Source organism: Orcinus orca, chromosome 8 (genome assembly GCF_937001465.1).
Source record: "Orcinus orca chromosome 8, mOrcOrc1.1, whole genome shotgun sequence".
Classification (NCBI taxonomy): Eukaryota; Metazoa; Chordata; class Mammalia; order Artiodactyla; family Delphinidae; genus Orcinus; species Orcinus orca.
Genome location: NC_064566.1, coordinates 97,607,634 through 97,634,976, shown reverse-complemented (window position 1 = coordinate 97,634,976; position 27,343 = coordinate 97,607,634). Strand labels below are relative to the sequence as shown.

General features: G+C 39.3%; 1 protein-coding gene and 1 long non-coding RNA gene across 6 annotated transcripts in view; one reads left to right on the top strand and one right to left on the bottom strand.

Moving 5' to 3' along the window:
- Positions 1 to 4,096: 4,096 nt before the first annotated feature.
- SC5D (sterol-C5-desaturase) lies at positions 4,097 to 14,948 on the bottom strand. Its single transcript, XM_004280686.4, has 5 exons — positions 14,816 to 14,948; positions 8,886 to 9,103; positions 7,608 to 7,740; positions 6,014 to 6,114; positions 4,097 to 5,652 (listed from the first exon to the last, which is right to left on the bottom strand). The coding sequence occupies exons 2-5, from the start codon at positions 9,093 to 9,095 to the stop codon at positions 5,197 to 5,199; spliced, it is 900 nt and encodes a 299-aa protein (XP_004280734.1). The 5' UTR covers positions 9,096 to 9,103; positions 14,816 to 14,948; the 3' UTR covers positions 4,097 to 5,196.
- Positions 14,949 to 14,985: 37 nt separating this feature from the next.
- The window catches only part of LOC117196951 (uncharacterized), a 91,995-nt gene continuing 79,637 nt past the window's right edge, over positions 14,986 to 27,343 (top strand). The window contains exons 1-2 of one of the 5 annotated variants that reach the window (XR_007478721.1): positions 15,092 to 15,106; positions 17,872 to 17,936. This is a non-coding gene — a long non-coding RNA (uncharacterized LOC117196951). Of the gene's footprint in view, positions 15,107 to 17,871; positions 17,937 to 27,343 lie in introns of all 5 variants that reach the window. The other 4 variants (XR_007478722.1, XR_007478723.1, XR_004477397.2 and 1 more) reach the window with 4 other exon arrangements.

Here is a 27,343-nt window from a genome sequence, read left to right as displayed (position 1 = left end):
TTAAATATGTCCTGCCACTCCCTTCTGGCTTGCAGAGTGTCTGCTGAAAGATCAGCTGTTAACCTTATGGGGATTCCCTTGTATGTTATTTGTTGCTTTCCCCTTGCTGCTTTTAATATATTTTCTTTGTATTTAATTTTTGATAGTTTGATATGTGTCTTGGCATGTTTCTCCTTGGATTTATGCTGTATGGAACTGTCTGTGCTTCCTGGACTTGATTGACTATTTCCTTTCCCATGTCAAGGAAGTTTTCAACTATAGTCTCTTCAAATATTTTCTCAGGCACTTTCTTTTTTTCTTCTTCTCTGGGACCCCTATAATTTGAATGTTGGTGCGTTTAATGTCCCAGAGGTCTCTGAGACTGTCCTCAATTCTTTTCATTCTTTTTTCTTTATTCTGCTGTGCAGCAGTTATTTCCACTATTATATCTTTCAGGTCATTTATCCGTTCTCCTGCCTCAGTTATTCTGCTATTGGTTCCTTCTAGAAAATTTTTCATTTCAATTATTGTGTTGTTCATCATTGTTTGTTTGCTCTTTAGTTCTTCTAGGTCTTTGTTAAACGTTTCTTGTATTTTCTGTATTCTATCTCCAAGATTTTGGATTATCTTTACTAACATTATTCTGAATTCTTTTTCAGGTAGACTGCCTATTACCTCTTCATTTGTTTGGTCTGGTGGGTTTTTACCTTGCTCATTCATCTACTGCATATTTCTCTGTCTTCTCATTTTGTTTACCTCACTGTGTTTGGGGTCTCCTTTTCGCAGGCTGCAAGTTTGTAGCTCCCATTGTTTTTGTTGTATGCCCCCAGTGGTTGAGGTTGGTTCAGTGGCTTGTGTAGGCTTCCTGGTGGAGGGTACTGGTGCTTGTGTTCTGCTGGGTGGGACTGGATCTTGTCTTTCTGGTTGGCAGGGCCATGTCTGGTGGTGTGTTTGTGAACTTAGTATGATTTTAGGCAGCCTCTCTGCTAATGGGTGTGGTGGTGTTCCTGTCTTGCTAGCTGTTTGGCATGGGGCATCCAGCACTGGAGCCTGCTGGCCGTCCGGTGGAGCTGAGTTTTAGTTTTGAGATGGAGATCTCTGGGAGAGCTCTTGTTGATTGATATTACATGGGGCTGGTGGGTTTCTGGTGGTCCAATGTCCTGGACTCGGCTCTCCCACCTTGGAAGCTCAGGCCTGACACCAGGCCAGAGCACCAAGACCCTGTCAGCCACACAGCTAAGAAGAAAAGGAAGAAAAATAATAATAAAATAAAGTAAATAAAATAAAAAAATTTTAAATTAAAGAAAAAAAGAAGAGAGCAGCCAAACCGATAAACAAATCCACCAATGCTAACAAGCATTAAAACCTAAGATAAACATAAAAATCAGAAACAAATTAGTTGCAGACAGCAAACCCCAAGTCTACAGTTGCTCCCCAAATCCACTGCCTCAAATTTGGGAACATTCGTTGTCTATTCAGGTATTCCACAAATGCAGGTTTTATCTAGTTGATTGTGGGGATGTAATCCGCTGCTCCTAAGGCTGCTGGGAGAAATTTCTCTTTCTCTTCTTTGTTCACACAGCTCCTGGGGTTTAGCTTTTGTTTTGGCCCCACCTCTGTGTGTAGGTCACCCTCAGGCATCTGTTTCCCGTCCAGACAGGAGGGGGTTAAAGCAGTGGCTGATCGGGGGGCTCTTGCTCTCTCAGGCCAGAGAGAGGGAGGGGTACGGTAGTCATAATTGGAATGCAGCGCAAGCCTGCAGTGTCAGAGGCCAGCCTGACTGTGCAACAGCCTGAAGTGCACCGTGTATTCTCCTGGGGAGTTGTCCCTGGATCCTGGGACCCTGGCAGTGGCATGCTTCACAGGCTCCGGGGGGGGGGGGCGTGTGCGTCTGTGTGTGTGTGTGTGTGTGTGTGTGTGTATAGTGACCTGTACTTGCACACAGGATTCTTGGTGGCAGCAGTAGCAGCGTTAGTGGTTCATGCCTGTCTCTGGGGTCTGTGCTGATAGCCATGGCTCATACCCCTCTCTGGCGCTTGCTTAGGTGGTGCTCTGCCTTCTGTGGGCACACAGTGCAGGAACCCCCTCTCCTCATGCACCCCGAAACGATGGTCTCTTGCCTCTTCAGCAGGTCCAGACGTTTTCCCAGACTCCCTCCCGGGTAGCTGTGGTACACTACCCCTCTTCAGGCTGTCTTCACACAGCCAACCCCCGTCCTCTCCCTGGGATCTGACCTCCAAAGCCTGAGCCTCAGCTCCCAGCCCCCACCTGCCCCGGTGGGTGAGCAGACAAGCCTCTCGGGCTGGTGAGTGCTGGTCGGCACTGATCCTCTGTGCAGGCATCTCTCCGCTTTGCCCCTGCAGCCCTGCTGCTGCACTCTCCTCTGTGGCTCTGAAGCTTTCCCCCTTCACCTCCCCCCATCTCCGCCAGTGAAGGGGCTTCATAGTGTGTGGAAACTTTTCCTCCTTCACAGCTCCCTCCCAGAGGTGCAGGTCCCATCCCTATTCTTTTGTCTGTTTTTTTTTTTCTTTTGCCCTACCCAGGTACATGGGGATTTTCTTGCCTTTTGGGAAGTCTGAGGTCTTCTGCCAGCATTCAGCAGGTGTTCTGTAGGAGTTGTTCCACATGTAGATGTAGTTTTGATGTATTTGTGGGGAGGAAGATGATCTCCACGTCTTACTCCTTTGCCATCTTGAAGGTCCCCCCAAGCCTTTGGGTTTTTCAAATGTTCTCTGTACTGCCTCCATCCATTTCCCAATTCCTACCATAACAGTGGAAAATGTAATCTTGATTTTCTCTTTCTATAACTATAGAAGGTCTGAATGTTGAGGGGGAAAGTTTTTCACTTGATATTCCTGTGGGAAGGAATTTAGGTCCTCACTTCCATAAATATTGTGAATTCCTCTAATGGAGAACAGGACGATGTGGTGGTACCAAAAAAATGGTCAGACTACTTAACATAATACTGCTTAATAAGAATAGAACTTAAAAAAGGAGGGAGGACAGAGACTAGTTTGATTACTACTAAGACCCTTGAGGAAGCTTCCCTCACCCCATAAATTATATCCTTTCTTTTCTTTAGCTACACAGTATTAAGAATCTAAGGAAACTTTAACACTCATAATTGAAGTTATGGAACTAAGAGCACTAAGACATCCAGTGCATGGATAACTTGAAATACTTTTGAGCTCATTCATCCCTTCAATACCTTTACTGGGACCCTCAAAAAGAGGGAAATAAATTATACGGTAATGGGAAAATGGCTAGCTGGTCAAGCAATTGGTTACCCTGTCCTCCCAGGGACATAGTTGGACACATTTCCCAGAATCTCTTCCAGTTAGACAGGCCATACAACTAAGTTTTGTCCAAAGGAACATGGGCAAGGGATATGTACAACTATCCTGGCCTGACCCATACAAATTTTCCACATGCACTTTCCCCTCTTCCCCTACAGGCTCCTTCAACAGAGAAGACGCTGTAAACTGGGAGAACGGCAGAGCTCTCAGGTTAAAGGAGCCTGGGTCTCAGATGACTGTGGAAAACTGTCCACTGACCTGAAACATCCACACTGGACTTTACATGAGAGAGAAATAACCTTGGAAAAGTTACACAACTGGGTCCCATTGTCCTTATGTCAAGGACTTTCAACAATGCCTGATCAAGAGTAAAAGCTCAATGAATATTAGCTTTCATTTTTATGGGAAACAAAGTTTACTTCTTCTTCATTTCCTTCTTTCTCTTGGGCAGAGTGGAGCACAGGGACCACAGGGATTAGTGAAAAGCACTTAGCTGCACTGAACCAGTTACAAAATACTAACTGGTATACTGGTATGTTTTAGTAAAGCAACACTGTAACAGGAACTCAAACAGAAACAACATTTTCTTCTGGATTCCAAGCATTAACTTTTAGGACTGGTCTCTTGCTAAAACACTCAAATCTAATAAAAGATGTAAAATATAAAAAGACAGTGATACTCCCTTCTCTCTTTCTCCCCTTGATATCAAACATTTGGAGATATTCTAAAAGTTCTGACAACCCACATCATTTCTATGGTTTCAGATTGACATAAAATTTGTAAAGAATACTTTGTGCTGTTACATTACTTAACTGATACACTTTAATAATAGCCATACTCAACTTTTATTGATTTTACATAAACAGCTTAGAGAATGCCTTTGGAAACCATGTTTTCCCAACATATTTATGTTACAACACATGACATTTCTTTATGAAAGTATTTGTTAAATCTTTTTGCAGAGGGAGTGGGGAAAAATGAAGAAGGAGGAGGGGAAATAAGATTTCAAAACTAGTCTTCAGTGACAGGCCTAAATATTTGGCAATTATTTCCTTTTATAGAAAATCACAGGATTGTAACTTTGAAACATACCAAAAGTGCAGTGCATCAATTTAATTAAAAAACCAGTGGTGTCTAATATATTCTTTGGGCATCAAATTTCCCTTTCTAAATATAATCAGGGTCATATAATTTTACACTTATTAAATAATGGTTGAAAACAATAACCATCAAAATCTTTAAATAATCCCAGATCTGGATTAAATCATGGTAGTATTAATATTTTCTAAAATTCCTATTTATTTGTTCATCAGTAAAACGTAACAGTTGACAATGTCTCCAGAGAATAAGTTTTCTATGTGTAGGAAGACAATCATCTTATAACACCTGCTACTAATCAGGTCACTGAGCTACTAATACATTATATCACGATATTTTTTCACACTGATTTTTCCACTTCAACAAAGTACAAGTAGTTGTTATCATACCAATTCTGAGTACTTAATCATTCCTGAAACAAGGAACCATCTTCATATTAGTACTTCTTTGTTATGGTGTTTAGTCTTGATATCATCAAGCACAATGAATTTTACTTAATGAATATGGATGAATTAAGGCAAAAGGACATAACCTAGTCCCCTCAATAATTTATCCTCTACCTTTTAAAAAACTGTTGTTGAGGCTATACAAATTACAGACCTACTGGCTGGAAAGACACAGCTTCTCCCTTAGACCAACATTCAGTATTTTGAGCACGATGTTAAAGTCATGGTGTTCACGGCATGTTCCCTTGTTCTACCATTATGGTCGTTCCTCACCTGTACCCACAATACTGATTTTCAAATGATACTGTCCACTTGCTATGCGTCCTGGCTGTAGATTATCTTCCTTGATTAAAAATATTTAATAATTGGGCAATAATCTAATCAGTTTTTTTAAACTCTCCATTGAATAATTTTTCATTTTTACAACCACTTACTGCATGGCTGTTGCGGTTTTCTTCTGTCATCTTCTTCACATAATTAAGTGGTCCGTTCCCTTCAAAGGAGGAGGGATTTTTGAATGAGCCTCCAATTCTATCCCACAATGTGAAATACTGTCCATAGTTATAGTCAAAGAGCATGTGGTGGTCTGTATGATGAGCTGAGCCATTAATAAATGGCCTGAAGATATGGGGAACACGAAAATCACCATCATGAATAGAAATTGTCCAGATATTGACCAAGACATACAAACCTAAATAAACTACCTTGTGTAATGGGAAGATAAATGGGTATATGTGGTAAGGTAGACCCTGAAGGAAGCCATCCAGAGGATGAAAAGCATGACTTGCAAATGGAGTTGGAATCTTCCAGATATGATGAGGTTTGTGTAAGTGCTACAGAAGAAAAGAAGACCACATTAATGCCACAGACTTTACCCAGTGCAACAACTGACTTAGCTTTTCATGCTCATGGTGTGAGAAAGGACCTAACTAAAAAAGTCCCGTTGAATTTAGCAAATTACTTTATAAAATTCCCTCCCCTTCTTTACCCCAAGACAGTAAGATTTTAACACAGCCCCTCCAGACCCATAAAGAAGGATACAAACAAAATGTACCTTGTACCTGTCATGACTAAGGCTACTTAGGTATTTAATAAGTTAGGGGAAATTCTTGAAAATAGAGACAGGATTTATAATTATACATTGCTGAAATGTGCATTTTCCCTCTTCCCCTACAAATGACCCCACCTTATTACCTTATACACAAGTCTATGATGAAGGCCTCTGTGAATCCAGTAGATCAGCATGTCAGTGAAAAAGAGAAAGGACAGTACACTAGCAACGAATCGAAGCCAGCCTACAAGACACAACAGAAGACGGCAGAATCAAGATTCAGCGCCCAGGATCAGAGCTTACTTTTGACATGTCCATCTAAGAAGACGAAATTTGATCCTAGACATAAACCCTGTAAACTATCTGCTCTGGTTAATTCAGTACATCACAACCTCCATCTCCCTTGACTCTCTGGGATCTGCTCAGTTCCCTCTCATAAAAACTTGAAGCGTCCCACCTACATATTTCTTCATTAAACTATGAGGATATTTATGAAACAGAAAGAGTAAACCCCTATGGCATCTTTATCATTTAAATGCTGGAGAATAATGCTATTTATTTTTTCTTCATATTAATCATCATAAAACATATCTTTACATATTAACTCCCCTGCTTAGAATTTTATTTTCCCTTGAAATACTGTAAGCCTAGCATTTACTCCATAACCCAACCCCTTCTGATCTTTCCAACCTCATATGCTCGTGTACTAACCAGGCTGGTTCACTCAATATCCTCCCAACATCTTCAAAGTCTTACCTCTATACTTTTACTCAAACAATCTAGAATGCCCTCTCTCCTTTTATTTTTATTCATATTTTGATCCACTTTCCAAGGCCGAGCCAATTCAGCACACTGGTGTGTAATTTTTGTTCCCTCCTTTAAATAACTAACCTCTTACTTGCTGACACCAGCAAGCTTGGATTCCAGTCCCAGATCCACCACTTATTTGTTAAGTGAGCTTGGCAAGTTACTGAAATTCTCTGTACACTTAATTTACTCACCTATAAAAGGAGCATCGTAATAGTGCCTACTTCATAGAGTTAATAGAATAAAATGGATTGGTAACACGTGAAAAGCTTAGAACTGAAGCTGGTACATATCAACAATAAATGTTAACTATGATTCTTACTTTCTAATACTAGATACTAGAAATGTATCTTGATGAAATAATTCCAGAATTTCACAAAATTTTAGTTTAGTCACTGTAGTGCTGTTTATAATAGAAAACCAAGAACAACCTAAAGGTCTAAAAATTATGGATCATTTAAATAAACTATGGATATCTATACAATGCAATACTATAAATATATACTGTATAATGTCAATATTTATTGACATGAAAATATGGGCATAAACACGGCTAAGAGAAAAAAATCAGAGTTCAAACCAGTATGCATAGTAAGGGTTTCAATTCTGTAATGTAAATAATGAAGTATTACAGGCATAGAAAAGAGAAAGAATATACATCAAAAGAGTTACAGTTTCCAGGTAGCAGAATGATGGATTTTTAAAAAAAATCGGTGTTTTCTGATTTTTTATAAATATCATGTACTACTTGAGCTTTTTTTTCAGATGTTTGAATTCAATAAAGATAATAGGAAACAAATTCAAGGCTCTAGCTCTGATCATGCCAATCTTCCCCTGGGCACAATTTCATCTACAACAAAGACTTTAAAGAAGCAGATTTGGTTCTTTAGAGAAACCCATCTGTTCCAGACATTTACACTATACACTCACCGTCTGGAAACTCCTCTATGCTGTCATACAGTTTGCTGTAACCTCTCACCTCTAGCAGGAACACTGAGACCGTGGGGAGGCTTATCCATGGCATTGACTGGACAGAATGCATAATCTCTCGATAGACTTGGTTCTGAAAATGAAGTTTCCAATATTTACAAACCATAAAATCTATGGTAAACAAAACTAGCATAAAATTGTTCTGGATTGGATTTTTAAAATCTCTTTTATATGAAGGAGCTTACCTCCAAATTGCTTCTACTGAAGTGTTACTATGTGGGCGTGGGTGTGTAAGAAAAACATTTCTTTTGTATGAAGCAAATGCAACAAATATTTTAAATTCTGCAACTTTTTTTCCTTCCCACAAAATCTCTATTCCAAAGTTCTATTTACAGAATAATCAGTTCTTTCATAATTAACTTTCATACTCAACCCTCTCTATTTTTTTTCAGTCCTTGTAGTGACTGACAAATACAAATAACTGAAATAGAAAAGTGATTGTAAACAAGTCTGAATTTACTGAGTTTGGATTATCTGGTCAAAAAATATATACATAGTAAAAGCATATTTCAGTTTGTGAAAGTCAAATATCAAAACAATTACACAAATGTATACATTTATTTATTCATCACTATCAGCAAAGAAATTCTCATCTATGTATCTAGCAAGACCAGGCTTACAGTTAAAAAAAAAAAAAAAGAAAAAAAAAGTAGGGGCTTCCCTGGTGGCGCAGTGGTTAAGAATCCGCCTGCCAATGCAGGGGACACGGGTTCGAGCCCTGGTCTGGGAAGATCCCACACGCCGCGGAGCAACTAAGCCCGTGCACCACAACTACTGAGCTTGAGCTCTAGAGCCCGCAAGCCACAACTACTGAGCCCGTGTGCCACAACTACTGAAGCCCGCGCACCTAGAGCCCATGCTCCGCAACAAGAGAAGCCACCACAATGAGAAGCCAGCGCACCGCAACTAACACTAGCCCCCGCTCACCGCAACTAGAGAAAGCCTGTGCACAGCAACGAAGACCCAATGCAGCCAAAAATAAATAAATTAAAAAAAAAACACCTCAAAAAAAGCTTTAAAAAAATTACAACTTACTTACCCGTTTAAATTAAATTAAAGAAAAGAGAGAGGGGATTAGCCTTTCCAAAAATATCTAACCCATTTGGGGCTGTTTTCAGAAACTCTAAAAAGATTAAAACAGTTTAATCTGAAAATCTCACAAATACATATTGTTATTTTTACTGTAATAATTAAAAAATAGGTAAGAAAATCACTTACCTTTAAAAATTGTGGGTGTTTCATTAATGAATGATCATAGACAAAATAATAACTCAGCGTTGCAAATAAGAAATAAAGGATATAAGCACCGAGATTTGTTATAATCAGGAGACTGACAGCTTGTCGGAAGATGCTGTCCTCTGGCCATGTGGCTGGATATATGTATGGTGTAAAAAAATAATAATCTGCAGCATTGAGTACAAGATCCATCTTAGCCCCTAAAGGATAAACATGTACAACAATTATTTACCCATGTTGACATTTCTCAAAGCAAAAAACTTTCAGAAAAACTACATATGAAGTTCCTGCCTTCATAAGTATATGTAGTACAAGTCTGCTGCTACCAGAATTCACTAAATGACATCTCTAGAGCCAGAAGGATCTTCAGTGTCATCTCTAGTTCAGTCTCTTGATATAATACATAGCGACACTGAAGTTCAGTTAGAGAAACTGAGGCCCATGAAGTTTCTTCTCCAAGGTCAAGCTGAAAGGTGGCATAAGTCCAGATCTAATTGCACCTTAGTGTTCTCTTCCACTATGTCCTATTGCCATAGGACATGGCAAGAGTAAACATGCCAAATAGTAAAGATGTGGAACACAGGGCACTAGGTACTCAGGCAAATGGTTTACTCCTTCAGCTGCAAGTTTCAGCAGCATCTTTCTCCTAAAAGGACTCATATTTCAGAGATTTTTGCTTCAATGCTGAGACTTAAGATGAATTCCCTAAAAGGTATCTATTCTGTGACTGTAACCAAAGAAGTCAGGGACTATCTATTCTCGTGACTAACCCTAACTCTCACTGACAGAACAAAGGGAGATGTATTCTTGGCAGTGACAAATAGAATACATTTATTCCTCACCTCCCTCTCCTCCCCACCCCAGTCAGGGGCTGGCAAACTGTGGCCCACGGGCTGAACCCAGGGCCTGTTTCTGTAAAGAAGCTTTGTTTGAACACAGCTATGTCCAGATGTGTCTATGCTGTCTATGGCTGCTTCTCTGTACTACGAAGTCAAGGCTGAGTCACAGCAATAGACAGCATGGCTCACAAAGCCGAAAACGTTTACTATCTAGCCCTTTAAAAGGAAAGTTTGCCAACTCCCGTTCCAGATGCTTAAACTTTGAAAAACTTTAGTCGATTCTATATTCATGATCCTGAATCTAGTTCAACAACTTCAGCTTCTGTGAGCTGACCACTGACTCTATCATTTATGATCTACTTTCTCCTTCTTCACTGCACTGTTTGTAGTGGGAAATGTGTCCTGTATTCCAAACACCTCTCATCTATAATTAAAACTTTTGAACAACAACAATAACAAAAAACCAGTCTGAAAATTGCCACTGGGTTTTTAGTCTCTTAAAATCAAATTCTAGAAGCTCTTTATTTATTAGGGTGTTTAGCCCCTTGTTTGTGATATGAGTTGCAAGCATTTTTTCTCACATTGACATGGAAAGAAATTTTTAATCAACTAATGCAGATATTGACGTACATCCTTCATCATATATTGCTAATTCACTCAAACAACAATTAAGTATAAAGCACTGCACTAGGTGATGAGCATACAAAGGTTAAAAAGATATAGTCTAAATCCACGTTCAAGGTTAGGCAACTACAGAAATGAATAGTTACATCAATATGACAAGTGCTATAATAAAGGTATATATATGCAAATTGTGTGAAATCAGAAAAGACAACACAACTACCTCAGCTTACAACAGAAGGCTGTATAGTGAAGAATTTTGATTTGGGCTTTGAAGAACATTACCAGAAAAAAAAAAAAAAAGGTTAGGAATAGCTATTTCAAGTAGAAATAACAACTGCAAAGGCATGGAAAGGTCATGGTCCATTCATGGTTCAAGGGATGTGGCCCATTAGGAATATATCGTACTGATGAGAAGCAGGGAGACTAGGTTGCTCCTGAGGTAGGCTAACCTAGAGAAGATGACCGCCTGACCTCAGGCAATAGCTGTGAGAATAGACACATTCATCAGAGACTTGGCAAGTAAGATAACCCATGGGACTTGATAACTGATTAGATACTGGAGTGTGAAAGAAGAAAAAACCTAGTGGGAGTTTGGGATGAGCAGATGCAAACCATCATATATAGGACGGATAAACGACAAGCTCCTACCGTATAGCACAGGGAGCTATATTCAACATCCTGTGAAAAACCATATGGAAAAGAATATGAAAAAGAATATACATATGTATAACTGAATCACTCTGCTGTACACCAGAAACTAACAAAACATTGTAAATCAACTATACTTCAATTAAAAAAAAAAGAAAGAAATCTATGTTGACTGTGAGATTTTACCTTGCCTGAATGGATGGTGATGCTGTGATAATCAAACTTGGGAATACTGTGGAGCTAGCAGACTTGGGTGCAACAGGGACTTTGGGGGTGCGAGGAATGATGGGTTCAGTTTGGGTCTTTTAAAAAAAATTTTAATTAATTTAGTTTGACTGAGTTGGGTCTTCGTTGCTGCGCGCGGGCTTTCTTTAGTTGCGGGGAGCAGGGGCTACTCTTCATTGCGGTGCACGGGCTTCTCGTTGCGGTGGCTTCTCCTGTTGTGGAGCAGGGGCTCCAGCTGCGTGGGCTTCAACAGTTGTGGCACGTGGGATCAGTAGTTGTGGAGCACAGGCTTAGTTGCTCCGCAGCCTGTGGGATCTTCCCTGACCAGGGCTCGAACCCGTGTCCCATGCATTGGCAGGTGGATTCTTAACCACTGTGCCACCAGGGAAGTCCCTAGTTTGGGTCTTAAGTCTACTTGCTGTGGCTCATCTGGGCTCCTAGGCGAAAGCAGTAGACTACATGCAAATATGAATCTGAAGTTCAAAAGGGAGCCTAGTAGTATCGCAACAGTTGAAGCCATAAAGGATGGAGCAGCAGGTTAAGTACATAAAGTAATACCAGAAACATAAACAATGAAGAAGAACCCAACAATTCAAAAGAATATTGCTATACCACTAAAGGTTGGTAAGAGTTGGTGAACTAGTCTTGCATGTTACCTATAGTGCCAACAGCCATAATTCCATATAGTATTTGAGACAGCACCGTGTAGCCAAAAATAACTCAAACGTTAACCATGAATCTTCTTTATTCAACCTTTAATATCCGATGTAAGTGAAAACTTTAATACGATCTCAGTCCTTAATTATAAAAAAACTCTTTAATTTTGCTTTTAACTGAAGACCATGTGAGTTGTGTTCATTTGCATATGCCCTGTACATAACTGCTGTGACAGTAAACCAGCACCTAGAAGGGAGGAGGGAATGAACCTCTGTCCATCTGGAGGCAGTTGAGATACTGTGAGATGAAACCTGTTGTTAAGTGTTTTCAGATTTTGGTTTCAATTAATTCTATTTGTGGGATGTAGTAATTAGGTATTCACAAATACATTGCTGTAATTTCTGACATCTAACATAAAAAAAAGTTTGAAATCACTAACAATTACGATCTCAAAACTGCAATTCAATTTTGAAGTTTATATTCAAACCCACATCTGTGAAATGGAGAAAGCATATCTACTTTACAGAATTGTTCTAAGATTTAGAGACGAAGTGCATAGTGGTATGGTACTATCTGACACGGGGAAGCTCATCAACAAATAGGAGCTATTATTACTGCTGTTACAGGAACCAAAGCTGGGCCCAAATCACTTTAACCTACAGTAGAAACAGATGTCATTTGATGTTTTAAAGAAATAACTGTTCATTTCTAATATCAATATTTACTGTATATGAGGTACTGTAAATATTAACTCATTTAACCCTCTCAAGATATACCCTAAAAGTCAGGTGCTAGTATTATTCTTGTCTTATAAGAAAGCTGGACACAGAAAATTCCCAGAGTCATCAAGTAAATAAATGCTGGAGAAGGGATTCAGTCACTCCCTGGCTGGTTGCAAAATCCATGGACTTGAACCAAGTTCTACTGCTTCTTCATTAGTATCTCTTCAGCTCCTTAAATTTTTAAATTCTCAGTGACTCTACAAACTCACATACTTCTGCACAGAATTTTTTTTTTTAATTTTTAATTTTTTGGCTGCATTGGGTCTTCGTTGCTGTGCGTGGGCTTCCTCTGGTTGCAGTGAGTGGGGGCTACTCTTTGTTGCAGTGCTCGGGTTTTGCATTGTGGTGGCTTCTCTTGTTGTGGTTGTGGAGCATGGGCTCTAAGTGCACCGGCTTCAGTAGTTGCAGCATGTGGGCTTAGTAGTTGCGGCACGCAGGCCCTAGAGCACGCAGGCTTCAGTAGTTGAGGCGCGTGGGCTCAGTAGTTGTGGCGCGTGGGCTCTAGAGCGCAGGCTCAGCAGTTATGGCACATGGACTTAGTTGCTCCACGGCATGTGGGATCTTCTGGGACCAGGGCTCGAACCTGTGTCCCCTGCAATTGGCAGGTGGATTCTCAACCACTGCGCCACCAGGGAAGCCCATTTTGCATATAATTTTAATGGGTTTATATCCACTAAAGTCAGGGGCTCTACAGACCCTAAGTTAAGTACCCCTAACAAATAGAAACTTAGTTTATTTTACTTTGGCTGAAACAAAGAAACCTTTTCTTAAAACATAGTTATCAACAAAACACAATTAGGCTTAAAATGACTTGAGTCATTCTGCTTTACTTTAAAAGTATAGATAATATACTGTTAGTATAATAGCTAACACTTATTGAAAACCAGGTATTACTTAAAAAGCACTTTTTATGCATCACCTCGCTTGATTCTCACAACTATATGAGGCAGATACTTCTAGAACCCCCATTTTAAAGATAGGGAAAATGAAGGCAGGAATATTTAAATAAGTTGTTAACTAATGTAACAATAACAAATAACAAGTAACAGCCGGGATGTATATTCCAGAGCCTGTTCTCCTAGCTACTACATTGTAATATCTAGGTGTAGGCATGCAGATGGGGAATTCTGATTATCCCATGTTAATTATATTACATAATGAATGGGAGAGCACTCTGTAAATGAGCAAGGGTCATGTATTTAGTTTTAGGTGCTTATCATTAGAAACTTGAAAAGAAAAAAAATCAATGGTGATATAAAGACAGGTAGCCTACAGGTAGTTATAAAGTTGTTATCACCTACAGGTGATATAAAGACAGGTGGTTTGGCTACCACAAACTTTCCAGTTTGGAAACTATCTCCTATACCACCTCCAAATTTGCTCTGCTGTTACACAGGGATGCTAGCAGACACGATTCTTCCTATTAGGATGCTAAACTAATAGATTATTTCCCTTTCCTTCTTGTCTTCTCAAACCGTGGATTGTTGTCCCTCCGTCCTAATTACACTGCAGTAACTGGCGCTTGCTTCAACTTAATTCCTTTGCTGCTTGAAAGAAAAAAAAAATCCCCTCAAGAACAGAGGGAAATCCGTCGCAAAATGCTTTATTAGTGTTCAGTGGACAAACTTGCCTTGGATAAGAGATCTCCAATAGCCAATATCAAACATTTCATATTTTTCAGGCCCATCCACATGTCTGTTTCTTTCACCTCTCCCTGTGCCCTGACATACCCCACCTCTGTCCGGGCAGAGGCCCCTAATCTGGAGGTCTCTGGTGACAACCAGCCTCCCGCCAGCCCCGGCCAGCGCGCGTGCCTTGCGTCCCGCACGCTCCCCATCACAGCCGCCGCCTAGCCGGTTGTTTTCAGGACATCCGGCTACCTGGCGTCTGTCTCTGCTAACCGTCAGCGCAGGAGTCCTCAGGTCAAGTTTCGCAGACAGAACCCCAGAGTCAGCCTAGTGCCTTACATCTAGGAGGCAGTCAACGAACGCCTGCGGGAAGCTGAAGAAGGGGGCAGACGCACTCTCAACTTCCCCACCTGGGTCTTGCCTTAGTCTCTCCACCCCCTTTTCCTCCTCTGCTCTCGCTTCCAGCTCAGGTGTATTCCCTCCTTTCCCCGCCCCCCTGTCATCCCTACCTAGAGAGGGTCCGCCGCCGGCTGACGATTCGGTTCCTGCGGTGCCCCGGCTGCTCCAGCTACCAGACCGCGTCTGTCAGCAAGCAGGCAAGGTCTGGAAGGGCGTAGCCTGACCCCACGCTCGGGGCGACCGGCGCCGCCAACCAATCAGAGGCCGGCGGCATAAGCCGATATGACGGCAGATCGCGTGACTTGGCCGCGAGGGGCTCTCAGCGGTCACGTGGGCGCCGCGCGCTCCGACACGCCCCCTTTCGTGCCCGGGAACTGAAGGGAAGAGAGGACCTGATTTAGGTACTAAGGTGGTGGAGGGTGGAGTTTCAGGTTGTATTTGTTTCTTTGCTTTTTCACTGGCGCTGGTGTGTGTAGCTCAAAGTCTTGTACTGAGCGGGTTTACGTTATTTATGCAAACAATCCTTGCTCTGCCTTGAGGGAACTAGATGATACTTCTTTTGAAATGCACGTTGGAAGCATTTTCTACTTAAGAGAAGGAGGCGCAAATACTTGTTAGACAACTTAGTAATACGTATTTCTCAACCCCAGCCTGCGCTTTTCTATAACACAGAATGGCTAGAATTTGGCTGAACCAGTTTAGATAGGTGTTGAAATGCCAGAAACCTTTTCATAGTACAGATAAAGCATATCTATGCAGACTAAACGGGAGTATCTGTAGATTCCTAGAGGTTTGCTTCTGTGCGCGTGTGTGGTTTTTATTTTTGTCGTTGTTAGCTTTTCTAAATATGAATTGCAGTGGTCACACTTGTAAGTAAACCTTTCTGGAAGTCTCAGAGGAGTGGTTCTCAAAGTCCAGCCAGCAGTGTCCAACAAATTTAGAGTTTCCTGGAAACACAAGTTCTTGGGAACCACCTCAGACCTGCTAGATTAGAAACTCTGGGAGGACCCCAGGAAGCTGGGTTTAACAAACCCTGGATTCATACCCATGTTTGATAAAGTTTGGGAACCACAGTTCTAGTGAATTTGACCATCAGAAGAAAATCCGAAGAAAGTCCTTTGATTTTGTTCCCTCTAGAGTGATAGATAGAAGAAAATCCCGTAAAGTGAGAGATGACTAACATTAGAAAAGAATATTTGTTTCCTTATAGGATCATCTGAAGTGCTGCAGTGTAAGGAGAGAAATTATTAGACTCTGATCATGAAAACCTTTTATATGAGTATTGTTTTAAATATCTGTGGCTTGCCTCCTACTTTCTTTTTTTAAATTAACATATATTAGTTTCAGATGTACAATATAATGGCTTGATATTTGTATATATTGTAAAATTACCTCCTACTTTCTAACTCACATTTCTTCACTTTTGTTTCCTTTGTTATTGTTCTTATTTCATCCTTTAATTTTTGAGATTAAGATTTTTATGTTCATTTCTGGGGAAAATTAAAATGGGGTTTAAAGGTGTTTACCTAGTACAAAGTTTCCAGATTTGTGATTGCTGTAGGGTAAAGCTCGCCTGCGTGGTTGGTTAGTCTACAAGTATATTTATCCCCTTTACTTGAATTAACTTCAGATTAAAAAAAATAACAGACTTCTCTTGAAAGATTGGGAAATTATGTTACATAAATTAATAGATTTATGAAAGGTTGGGAAATTTAATTACATGAATTGATAAAATTTGAGTCTGCCAAGAAAAAGAATTGTTGTTTCTATGAAAACTAAGAAGAATGCTTCAGAAAGACCAGATAAGGATGAATGCTAATAAAATACACATCGAATTGGGTGTGGTTCAGGTGGTTATAAAAGTCTAGAGAAATTTTTAAACATACGTGCATTTTGTTGTATATTTATTTCCTTCTCAATTTTAGAAGTGTCTTCGTCACATTATCCAAGCATGTTTAAATTTTATATTAAGTATTTATCTCCCCCTCCTCAGTAAAATACTTGTTGGTTTTCTGATCGTACTACTGCTATTTCCTTTACTAATAGTTAAGGTAAACATTCCAGAGTGGTTTTTTGATGAAATATTTAAAAATGATCTCCCATGTAGGGGATTGAGAGGTATAAACTATTATGTATAAAATAAGCTACAAGGATGTATTGTACAATGCAAGGAATATAGTCAATATTTTTAATAACTATAAATGAAGTATAACCTTTAAAAATCACGAATCACAATATTGTACACCTATAACATATAATATTGTACATCAACTATACTTCAATTTAAAAAAGAAATAAATACATTATATGCATAGAATCACATTACTTATAAGTAACCCAGAACTGTTGACAAGAAATTAATACTAAAATTAACTAAATTTAGACCTTAAAAAAATTATCTCCCATAATAGGAATTCTACTGCCTCATAATTTTTAGCATCAGATACACAGAACATATATCTTCTGTGTATCGAAATATCTCATCATATTAGGAAGACAATTCTTGTACGTTTTTTTTCCCTCTGACTTCTGTTGTCCACAGTGGAGAGCATACCTCAATTTCGTTTTTTTACTGAAATGTTTTTGCCTAATTAGAAACTGAAACTAGAGAGTTACTTATTGAGTCAATCTTTTTCTCAGATGTTGTCTTCTCAGATTTTTATTGTCAAAAGCATTTCTTGCATGCCTGCTAAGAAAAGACCTTTGTACTCAATGCTCTATGAAGTACTACTGCAGAGCATATTGAAAGCTCTGGAATGCTTAGGATAATATGTACCATGGCTTCTCATATTTCTGCACTGTGGTATCCCTTATGCCCAAGAAGAAGGTGTAAAGGAAGATGAACAGCAGCAGCAACAACAATTACAGTAATATTAGCAGCAGTAAGCATATGTATAGAATTGTTTAGTACAAAAACATGGATAGAATGATTGGTAAAGAAGTAAAGTCAGTGACATTAAGATTACTTTTGGTTGTGCAAGCTTAGTTTTGATAAGATTTAATCATCCTAATCTAAGAGGAAAAGGAACCATTACTCCCCTGAGAGCCTCCCTATGATAATATTTTTTTCCTAGACCTTCTAGTGTTGTGATGTCAAATATGGTAGAGGCTAGCTATGTGTGGTTAAATTTAAATAAGTTAAAAAATAACAAATTCATTTCCTCAGTTGCACTAGGCAGACTTCGAGGGCTCACTGGCCACTTGTGGCTCTTGGCTATCATACTGGATCCTGTAGGAATCGAACATTTCCATCATCATTGAAAATTCTGTTGGGCAGCACTGTTTATCTTCCATGTCTCTACTTTACCTTTCTTTTGTGTGTGTGTGTGTGTGTGTGTGTCTGTTATAGTTATAATGACTACTTTAATATTCTTGTTTGCTAATTCTAACCCTTGTGTCAATTCTTTTTTTTTTTAATTGAGATGCAGTTGATTTATAATATTATAGTGGTTTACATCAGCACTGCTGGTGTAGTGGTAACATGCAAGAGCCCCAATATTATTATATTAGCTTCAGGTATACAACATGACGATTCAAAATTTTTATAGATTATACCCCATTTAAAGTTATGAGAAATATTGGCTATATCACCTGTGCTGTACAATATATCCCTGTAGCTTCTTTATTTTGTACATAGTAGTTTGTACCTCTTAATTCCATATCGCTATCTTGCCCCTCTTTCTTCTCCCCATTGGTGACCACTAGTTTGTTACCTGTAACAGTCTGTTTCTTTTTTGTGATATCCACTAGTTTGTTTTATTTTTTAGATTCCATATATAAGTGATAACATATAATATTTGTCTTTTTCTGACTTATTTCATTAAGCATAATACCCTTCAGATCCATCCATGTTGTTGCAAATGGGAAAATTTCTTTTTTTATGGCTGAGTAGTATTCCATTGTGTGTGTGTGTATGTGTTTCATATCTTCTTTATCCATTCATCTGTTGATGGACACTTAGATTGCTTCCATATCTTGGCTCTTGTAAATAATGCTTCTGTGAACATTGGGATACATATATTTTTTCTAATTAGTATTTTTGTTTTCTTCAGATTTATACCCAGGAGTAGAATTGCTGGATGGTATGGTGGTTCTATTTTTAGTTTTTTGAGGAACCTCCATACTGGTTTCCAAGTGGCTGCACCAATTTACATTCCCGCCACCAGTGCACAAGTGTTCCCTTTCTCTACATCCTTGCCAACATTTGTTATTTGTGGTCTTTTTGATGATAGCCATTCTGACAGGTGTGAGGTGCTATCTCACTGTGGTTTTGATTTGCATGTCTCTGATGATTAGCAATGTTAAGCATCTTTTCATGTGCCTGTTGGCCATCTGTATGCCTTTTTGGGAAAAATGTCTATTCAGGGTCTTCTGTTCTTTTTTTAACCAGGTTGTTTGTTTTTTGATATTGAGTTGTTTGAGCTGTATATGTATTTTGTATATTAACCCCTTACTGGCTGTATCATTTGCAAATATTTTCTCCCATTCAGGAGGTTTTCTTTTCATTTTGTTGATGGTTTTCTTTGCTGTGCAAAATCTTTTAAGTTTAATTAGGTCCCGTTTGTTTATTTCTGCTTTTGTCTCCTTTGCCTTAGGAGACAGATCCAAAAAAATATTGCTACGATTTATGTCAAAGAGTGTTCTAACAATGTTTTCTTCTAGGAGTTTTATGGTTTCTGGTCTTACATTTAGGGATTTAATCCATTTTGAGTTAATTTTTGTATATAGTGTTAGAGAATGCTCTAATTTCATTCTTTTACATGTAGCTGTCCAGTTTTCCCAGCACCATTTATTGAAGAGGCCGTCTTTCCTCCATTGTATGTTCTTTCCTCCTTTGTCATGTATTAATTGACCACTGGTGTGTGGGTTTATTTCTGGGCTCTCTGTTCTGTTCCACTGATCTATGTGTTTGTTTTTGTGCCAGTATTATATGGTTTTGATTACTGTAGCTTTGTGGTATAGCCTGAAGTCAAGGAGCATGATACCTCCAGCTCTGTTCTTTTTTCTCAAGATTGTTTTGGCTATTTGGGGTCTTTTGTGTTTCCACACGAATTTTAAAATTATTTGTTCTAGTTCTTTGAAAAATGCCATTAGTATTTTGATAGGGATTGCATTGAATTTGTAGATTACCTTGAGTATTATTATTAATACTACAATATTCTTCTAATCCATGAACACAGTATATCTTTCCATCTGTTTGTGTCATCTTCAATTTCTTTCATCAGCATTGTATAGTTTGCCAAGTACAGGTCTTTTACCTCATTAGTTAGATTTATTCCTAGATGTTTTATTCTTTCTTTTTTGCGGTACGCGGGCCTCTCACTGCTGTGGCATCTCCCGTTGTGGAGCACAGGCTCTGTACGCACAGGCTCAGCAGCCATGGCTCACGGGCCCAGCTGCTCCGCGGCATGTGGGATCTTCCCGGACCAGGGCACGAACCCGTGTCCCCTGCATCGGCAGGCGGACTCTCAACCACTGCGCCACCAGGGAAGCCCCTGTTTTATTCTTTTTAATGTGCTTGTAAATGGGATTGTTTCCTTAATTTCTTTTTCTGATAGTTTGTTGTTAGTGTATAGAGATGCAACAGATTTCTGTATATTAATTTTTTATTCTGCAACTGTACCTAATTCACTGATGAGCAGACTAGAGAATTGTTTAACAGCCTTCAAATCTAGTAGTAGTCTGCATTCAATCTGCTTTGCAAGAGTCTTTATTTGTCTCCACTTTGAACAAAATGAAACTGGAAATCCAATGCAAAGCACTAGAGGTACAGTCTATACAAGAAAGACTACTTAGAACTCCAGTCAGAAGAACCATACTCAAAAGAAAGGCTTTAATGACTGGGGAATAAATATTTAGGTTAAAAATAAAATTCTTAAGGTATACGTATTGATAAGGATGTAGGCTAGGCTTCATGTGACAGACACCCAAAATATTAGCGATTTACTCCAGAGAAAAGTTTATTTTCCTTTCACATAAAGGTGTAAATTAGCATAGTTATCTATGGTAGCAAATAAATCCTCAAATTGTAATGACTGAGACACAATGGAAATTTATTTTTCACTCACGTAACAGGTCAAATGGATGATCCTGGTCAGTGGGTAGCCCTGCTCCACATGGTGCTTCAGGAATCTAGGCTTTTCCATCTTGTAGCTCTGTCATTTTCATAACTTTCCGCATATTAAATAGAGAAATAGGAAAGAAGGTATGAAGCATGCATAGCTTTTCAAAGACCCAGTCTAAAAACTTCACGCGTTAGCTCTCACATTCTGTTGGCTACAGCTCAGTCACATGACCACATCTAACTATTAGGGAGGCTGAGAAATGTAGTCTTTATTCTGGTAGTATATTTGTTCAGCTAAAGTCAAGAGTTTCCATTTCTGTAATGGTTACCTATTACTTTGTAATAAATTACCCCAAAACATAAGGGCATGGAAGAATAACCATTTGCTTCCCAATTTCTGTGGGTTGAGAATCTGGTTGCAGCCTAGCTGGAGCCTCTGGCTCTGGATCTCTCAGAGGTTACAGTCAAGGTATCAGCCAGGGCTGCAGTCATCTCAAGGCTGTATTTGGGGAGGATCCCTTCCAAACTCACTCAGTTGACTGTCAGCAACCTCAAAAGTTCTGCTTCTAAGCTCACCCACACCACCATTTGCAGCTGCTAGGTTCTCATTGGCTATCGTCAGAGAGATTGGTTTCTTGCCATGTGGGTGGTGAGAGATGCTCTTTGCTCTTGTTTCTTTACAAAAGAACCAGAAGGCTCGAGGTTGAGTCACTTGCCCTAAAACTGCAAACCAAGAAGGAATTCCTGTTGCAGCCCTTCCCAGGAGTGGAATTTTAAACCAATCAGTCTGGAATTTCTTGGTCAGCACTGGTGAGCTAATCTGCCTAAGACCACCTGCCCCCCCCCCACCACACACCTTCCTTCCCCTAAGGGAAGGTCATCTTGCCTGAAAAAACCCACTCTTTTAACTTCCTTGTCCCACCCTCTTTCTGCCTATAAAAACCTTCCATTTTGGTTTTTTTGTTCTTGTTGTTTTTTTACAGTCTAGTGTTTATGTTATGGCAGTTACACATGAATTTCAAAAATTTAAAACATAAAAAGTGGTTAGGGACTGCCGGCTTAAAAAAAATGCACAACGTGAGAGTTGTGAGTTAAGTTTTACTTGGGGCAAAATGAGGACTATAGCCCGGGAGATAGCATCTCAGATAGCTCTGAGAAACTGCTCTGGAGAGGTAGGGGGGAAGGTCAGTACACACGTGATTTTGGTCAATCGGGAGTACATGCAAACAAGCACATATTTTTTTGCAAAAAGTTTCTGCTAGTCTTGTGGTGGTACTGCTAGTCATGAGGAGCAGATGTGACCATGAAGGATTTTAGTGCTTTTCTAGACATGAGGAGATACAAGTATTGGGCTCATGAAATCATCTCCTTGAAAATATCTATCTGAAGATCTGTTCTGCCAGTTTTTCCCAGAGCACAGAATGCCTCATTTCTGCTCTCCACCCTGAACTCCTTTCGGGGGGGGGGTATTGAAAGTCAGCCGCTGCAGCAGCACCTGATTTAATCCTTGTAGAGGTAGATGGCACCTGCCAATTTGTATTTGACAGGACTAACATTTGTATCAACCGTTGATAAATGTCTAAGATTGTTTATTATACAGCAGGGTACAATAGTAGTGCCAATGCCAACAGGGCACTATGGAAATTAGTCTAAAAATTATCATTTGGGCTTCCCTGGTGGCGCAGTGGGTGAGAGTCCGCCTGCCGATGCAGGGGACACGGGTTCGTGCCCCCGTCTGGGAAGATCCCACATGCCGCAGAGTGGCTGGGTCCGTGAGCCATGACCGCTGAACCTGCGCATCCGGAGCCTGTGCTCCACAATGGGAGAGGCCACAACAGTGAGAGGCCCGCATACCGCAAAAAAAAAAGTAAAATAAATAAAATTATCATTTATCTTTATACAAGCAACAACACTTACTGCTGTTTTAGAATTTTGAGATATAGTCTGCTTCTAACGCTAAGCAGTCCTTGAACATTTTTAATGTTATACAGTGTTATAGTAATTAGTTTGGCAAATGTTTCAAAATAAAGTAGAAATATATTCATAACATGACAGAAATGCACATCCTGTTTTGTTTTCAATAAGAACCATAATAGGTACAGGTCAGAACTCTTACCTATGTGAAATAATTTACACATGGATGAGTGCTATAATATCACCATCTAAAATAATCACTAAATAGGGGCTTCCCAGGTGGTGCAGTGGTTAAGAATCCACCTGCCAATGCAGGGGACATGGGTTTGATCCCTGGCCTGGGAAGATCCCACATGCCGCAGGGCAACTAAGCTCCTGCACCACAACTACTGAGCCTGTGCACCTAGAGCCCGTGAGCCATAACTACTGAGCCTGTGCACCTAGAGCCCGTGCTCCGCAACAAGAGAAGCCACTGCAAGAAGCCCGTGCACCACAACAAAGAGTAGCCCCCCTCGTCACAACTAGAGAAAGCCCCCAGGCAGCAACCAAGACCCAACACAGCCAAAAATAAAAACAAATAAATAAATTTATATTTTTAAAAACTTATTAAAAAAATAAAATAATCACTAAACACAATTCTTTTTCAGAAATAAGCAAAGGAAAAACCTTCCATTTTGCACAACTCCTGTGAGTATCTCTCAGCTGGCCAGATGAGATGCTGCCCAAATTCGTGAATCGTTTAATAAGCCAATTGGATCTTCAAATTTACCAGGTTGAATTTTGTTTTTTAACAAGGTAGTAGTTGAAGGAGCAGTATCCATAAAGACCCCTGTGAATTACAGGGAATGGAAGCAATGCTGCTTCAGAACCAGGTGATAAAATGAGGCTGTTGCGAAGGAAGAGATCTTCCTCTATCCTTCTAGGTTCCTTTGGCTGGTCTAAGAATTAAAGTGACGTGAAACAGATTAACAGGGAAAAATAAAACAAAAGTTTAATAACATGTACACATGGGAGAGACCCAGGAAATCTGAATAACTCACCAAAATGGCCAAAGTCCTCACCTTAAATACCTCCTCAGCCAAAGACAGAAGATGTTAGAGGTAGTGGTTTTAGGACTGCAGAGGAGAGGAAGGCGATTCACATGGACATGGAAAAGCAAATGTTAGGGAAACAAACGCCTGCTAGGCCAGGCCAAAGCAGAACATAACATCACACCCATAAGTTCCCAGAAATAACTAAGGGAGACTTTGGGTGAGACCTACGGTAAAGGAGCAAATAATCTGTGACATTTGAACTATTCATGTTGAGGTGTTGGCGTTCCTAACCGTGGACTGGTGGGGCCTGAGGAACTCGGAATTGTAAATACAAAATTTGACTAAATAGAATTGGAGCACAGAGAGAATATTGACTTAGTCTAAGGAACTCAAAGCAGCTTCACAGCTCAAGTTAAGACTTTAAGGAGAAATGGGAGTCACCCATGTCAGGTGATAGATGTGACTAGAAGGTCAGAGGAGCTGCCTCTGCAATGGGTGACAAATCAAAGCATGTAGCATGTTCTGGGATGAGAAAATGGGACTATAGTGTGGCTAAAGCTGAGCATCGTTTTATAAACGAGACAGAAGGAGGAAGGGCTGCGTGAGTTCTATCTGTTGGAATTCTTTGAGGTCTGAGATGAATTTCTCCATGGGGGAATTTAATTTGCTTCTGTCAGGCTTCTGGGGATTCTGCTAATCCAAGATCACTCTAATTTCAACTCTCATTTTGAAGTGTTTAATACCACCAAGATGACAAGGATTTGGCCTGAGAGCTGGCTTTCAGTTCTAAATTCTCACCAGTGATTCCCTCCGTTTGCTGTACTCACCTGTGAGTGTGATTCTTTCCTTTGGAGTCCCCTGGGGCTGGAGGTGAGGGGTGGGAGGTGGGGAGAGATATTTTCATGAAAAAGTTTACCCAGATACCTAGGTCACCAAATAATCAGAAACAGAATGAAAGTCATCTTTCTGATGAAAGAGGCTGGCATTATATTTACCGGCATTTTTCTCTACTGAGAAGACTATTTCCAAAATCTTTGCTTTAGAAAATGTTGGGTAAAGGAAAGAACATGGAATGGCTGGTCCAAATGTCAGAGAGCTTGGTTTTTTTTCCCCTAAACATCTTTTATTTACTCACCGCTTTGCTTGTCACCGATGGACTTTAAATGCCAGAGCTAATTTTTAGTCTGGTCCCTAGTTCAGTGGCATAGAACTTCAGTTGCCTCCTATGTAAAAATAGAACACTAATGCATACTGTACTCATTTTCAACGGCTGCCCTAACAAAGTACCACGCATTGGGTGGCTTAAAACAATAGAAATTTATTGTCTGACAGTTCTGGAGGCTAGAAGTCCACAGTCAAGGCTCCCTCTGAAACCTTTAGGGAAGAGCCTTCATGCCTCTTCCTAGCTTCGGGTGGTGGCCATCAATCCTGGGTGTTGCTTGCCTTGCAGTTGCCTCACTCCACCGTCTGCCTCTGGTATTACATGGTGCTCTCTCTTGTGTCTGCCCCAGTTCCCCTTTTCTTATTAAGGACATCAGTCATATGGAATTAAGCACCCACCCTACTCCAGCATGACCTCATTTTATCAATAGTTAACATTTATCTACAACAACCCTATTTCCAAATAAGGTCACATTCTGAAATACTAGGAGTTAGGACTCCACCTATCTTTTTTTGGAACTCAATTCAATTCATAACACATGCATTTTAGGTCACTCCCTTCTGTCTTCCTCAATACACACCATGCATATCTTATATGCCTCAGTTATAGCACTTGTCATTGTTTAAAATAAACTATTATTGACATGTAGCATACATACAGATGAAAACATACAAACTACAAATATACATCTTGAGGAACGATCACAAAATTAACACACATGTTACCATCACCCAGATAAAAAAGAGGACATTACCAGCACCCCAGAACCCTCCTCATGCCCCCTCCGAGTTACATTCCTTCCTAACCAAAGGTAGTCACCATCCTGATTTCTAATATTATAGATTCGTTTTGCCTGTTTTTGAAGTTTACATGATTAGAATGATTCTGTTCCTATTCTGTCTTTTGTGTCGTTTATTTGATAGTATGTTTGTGGGTTAATGCAAATTGTCAGTGTAGCAATCCTTTATTTTCTTTTCTGCATAGTAGTCCATTGTATGACTATATCATATTTATTTATCCATTACACCGTTGATAAACATTTAGGTTGTTTTCAGTTTGCACTCTTACAAACAATGTTGTCAAGGACTTTCTTACATACATCTTTGATACATGTAGGTATGCATTTCTGTTTTGTATATCTGTAGGAGTAAATAGCTGGATCTTAGATTTTACATATGTTTGGCTTGAGTACATTACTGTCAAACAAGTTTTCAATGTTTGTAGCAATTTATATTTCCTTCAGAGGTATACATTTGTCTATTCTCGTGCCCAAAACAGTAGTATATAAAAGTTTCAGTTGCTCCAGATTCTTTTGTGGTACCCAATATGGGATACTATCAGTTTGTTAAGTTATAACTATTCTTTGGGTATGTAATGGTATTTTACACAGATACTGGTTTTAATTTAAACTGCCTCATTGACTAATGTTTTCATGTTTATTGGCCATTTGAATATCTACTTTTTTGATGTGCCTCTTCTGACTTTTCACCCCTATATTTACCTACTGAATTGTCTACATTAAAAAAATTACTTTGTAGCCAATCTTTCTATATTCTGGATATATATTTTTCGGTTGTATGTATTGTAGGTATCTTCTCCCAAACTGTAGCTTGAATTTTTTTTTTTGGTAGCTTGAATTTTGTTTGTCTTAATGACATCTTTTTATATACATCTTTTGTTCAATTTATTCCTAGGTATTTGATTTTTATGCTATTTCAAATGATATGTTGCTGTTATTTTTCCTTTTTTTAAAATTGAAGTATAGTTGATTTACAATTGTTAGTTTACATTTGATTTACAATTTGATTTACGTTTGATTTACATTTGATTTACAATTGTTAGTTTACATTAGATTTACAATTGTTAGTTTACTAACAATTTACAATTGTTAGTTGTGTTAGTTTCTGGTATACAGCAAAGTGATTCAGTTATACACACATATATATATATATATATATTCTTTTTCATATTCTTTTCCACTATAGTTTATTACAGGATATTGAGTATAGTTCCCTGTGCTATACAATAGGACCTTGTTGTTTATCCATTCTATATATAATAGTTTGCATCTGCTAGTCCCAAACTCCCAATCCAACCCTCCCACTGCTACTTGGCAACAACAAGTCTGTTCTCTATGTCTGTGAGTCTGTTTCTGTCTCATACATAAGTTCATTTGTGTCATATTTTAGATTCCACATATAAGTGATATCATATGGTATTTGTCTTTCTCTTTCTGACTTACTTTGCTTAGTATGATAATCTCTAGGTCCATCCATGTAGCTGCAAATGGCGTTATTTCATTCTTTTTTATAGCTGAATATTCCACTGTATATATATATACAACATCTTCTTTATCCACTCATCTGTCGATGGACATTTAGGTTGTTTCCATGTCTTGGCTATTGTAAGTAGTGTTGCTATGAACATAGGGGTGCATGTATCTTTTCAAATTAGAGTTTTGTCC

What these genes read in the sequence shown, in the direction of transcription:
- SC5D (XM_004280686.4), bottom strand. Translation starts at nt 9,095, where the DNA reads ATGGATCTTGTACTCAATGCTGCAGATTATTATTTTTTTACACCATAC. An exon ending in AACACCCACAATTTTTAAAG is followed by an intron (nt 7,741 to 8,885) that starts GTAAGTGATTTT and finishes CTTCATTTTCAG; the next exon opens with AACCAAGTCTATCGAGAGAT. An exon ending in ATCATAGACTTGTGTATAAG is followed by an intron (nt 5,653 to 6,013) that starts GTAATAAGGTGG and finishes TTTCTTCTGTAG; the next exon opens with CACTTACACAAACCTCATCA.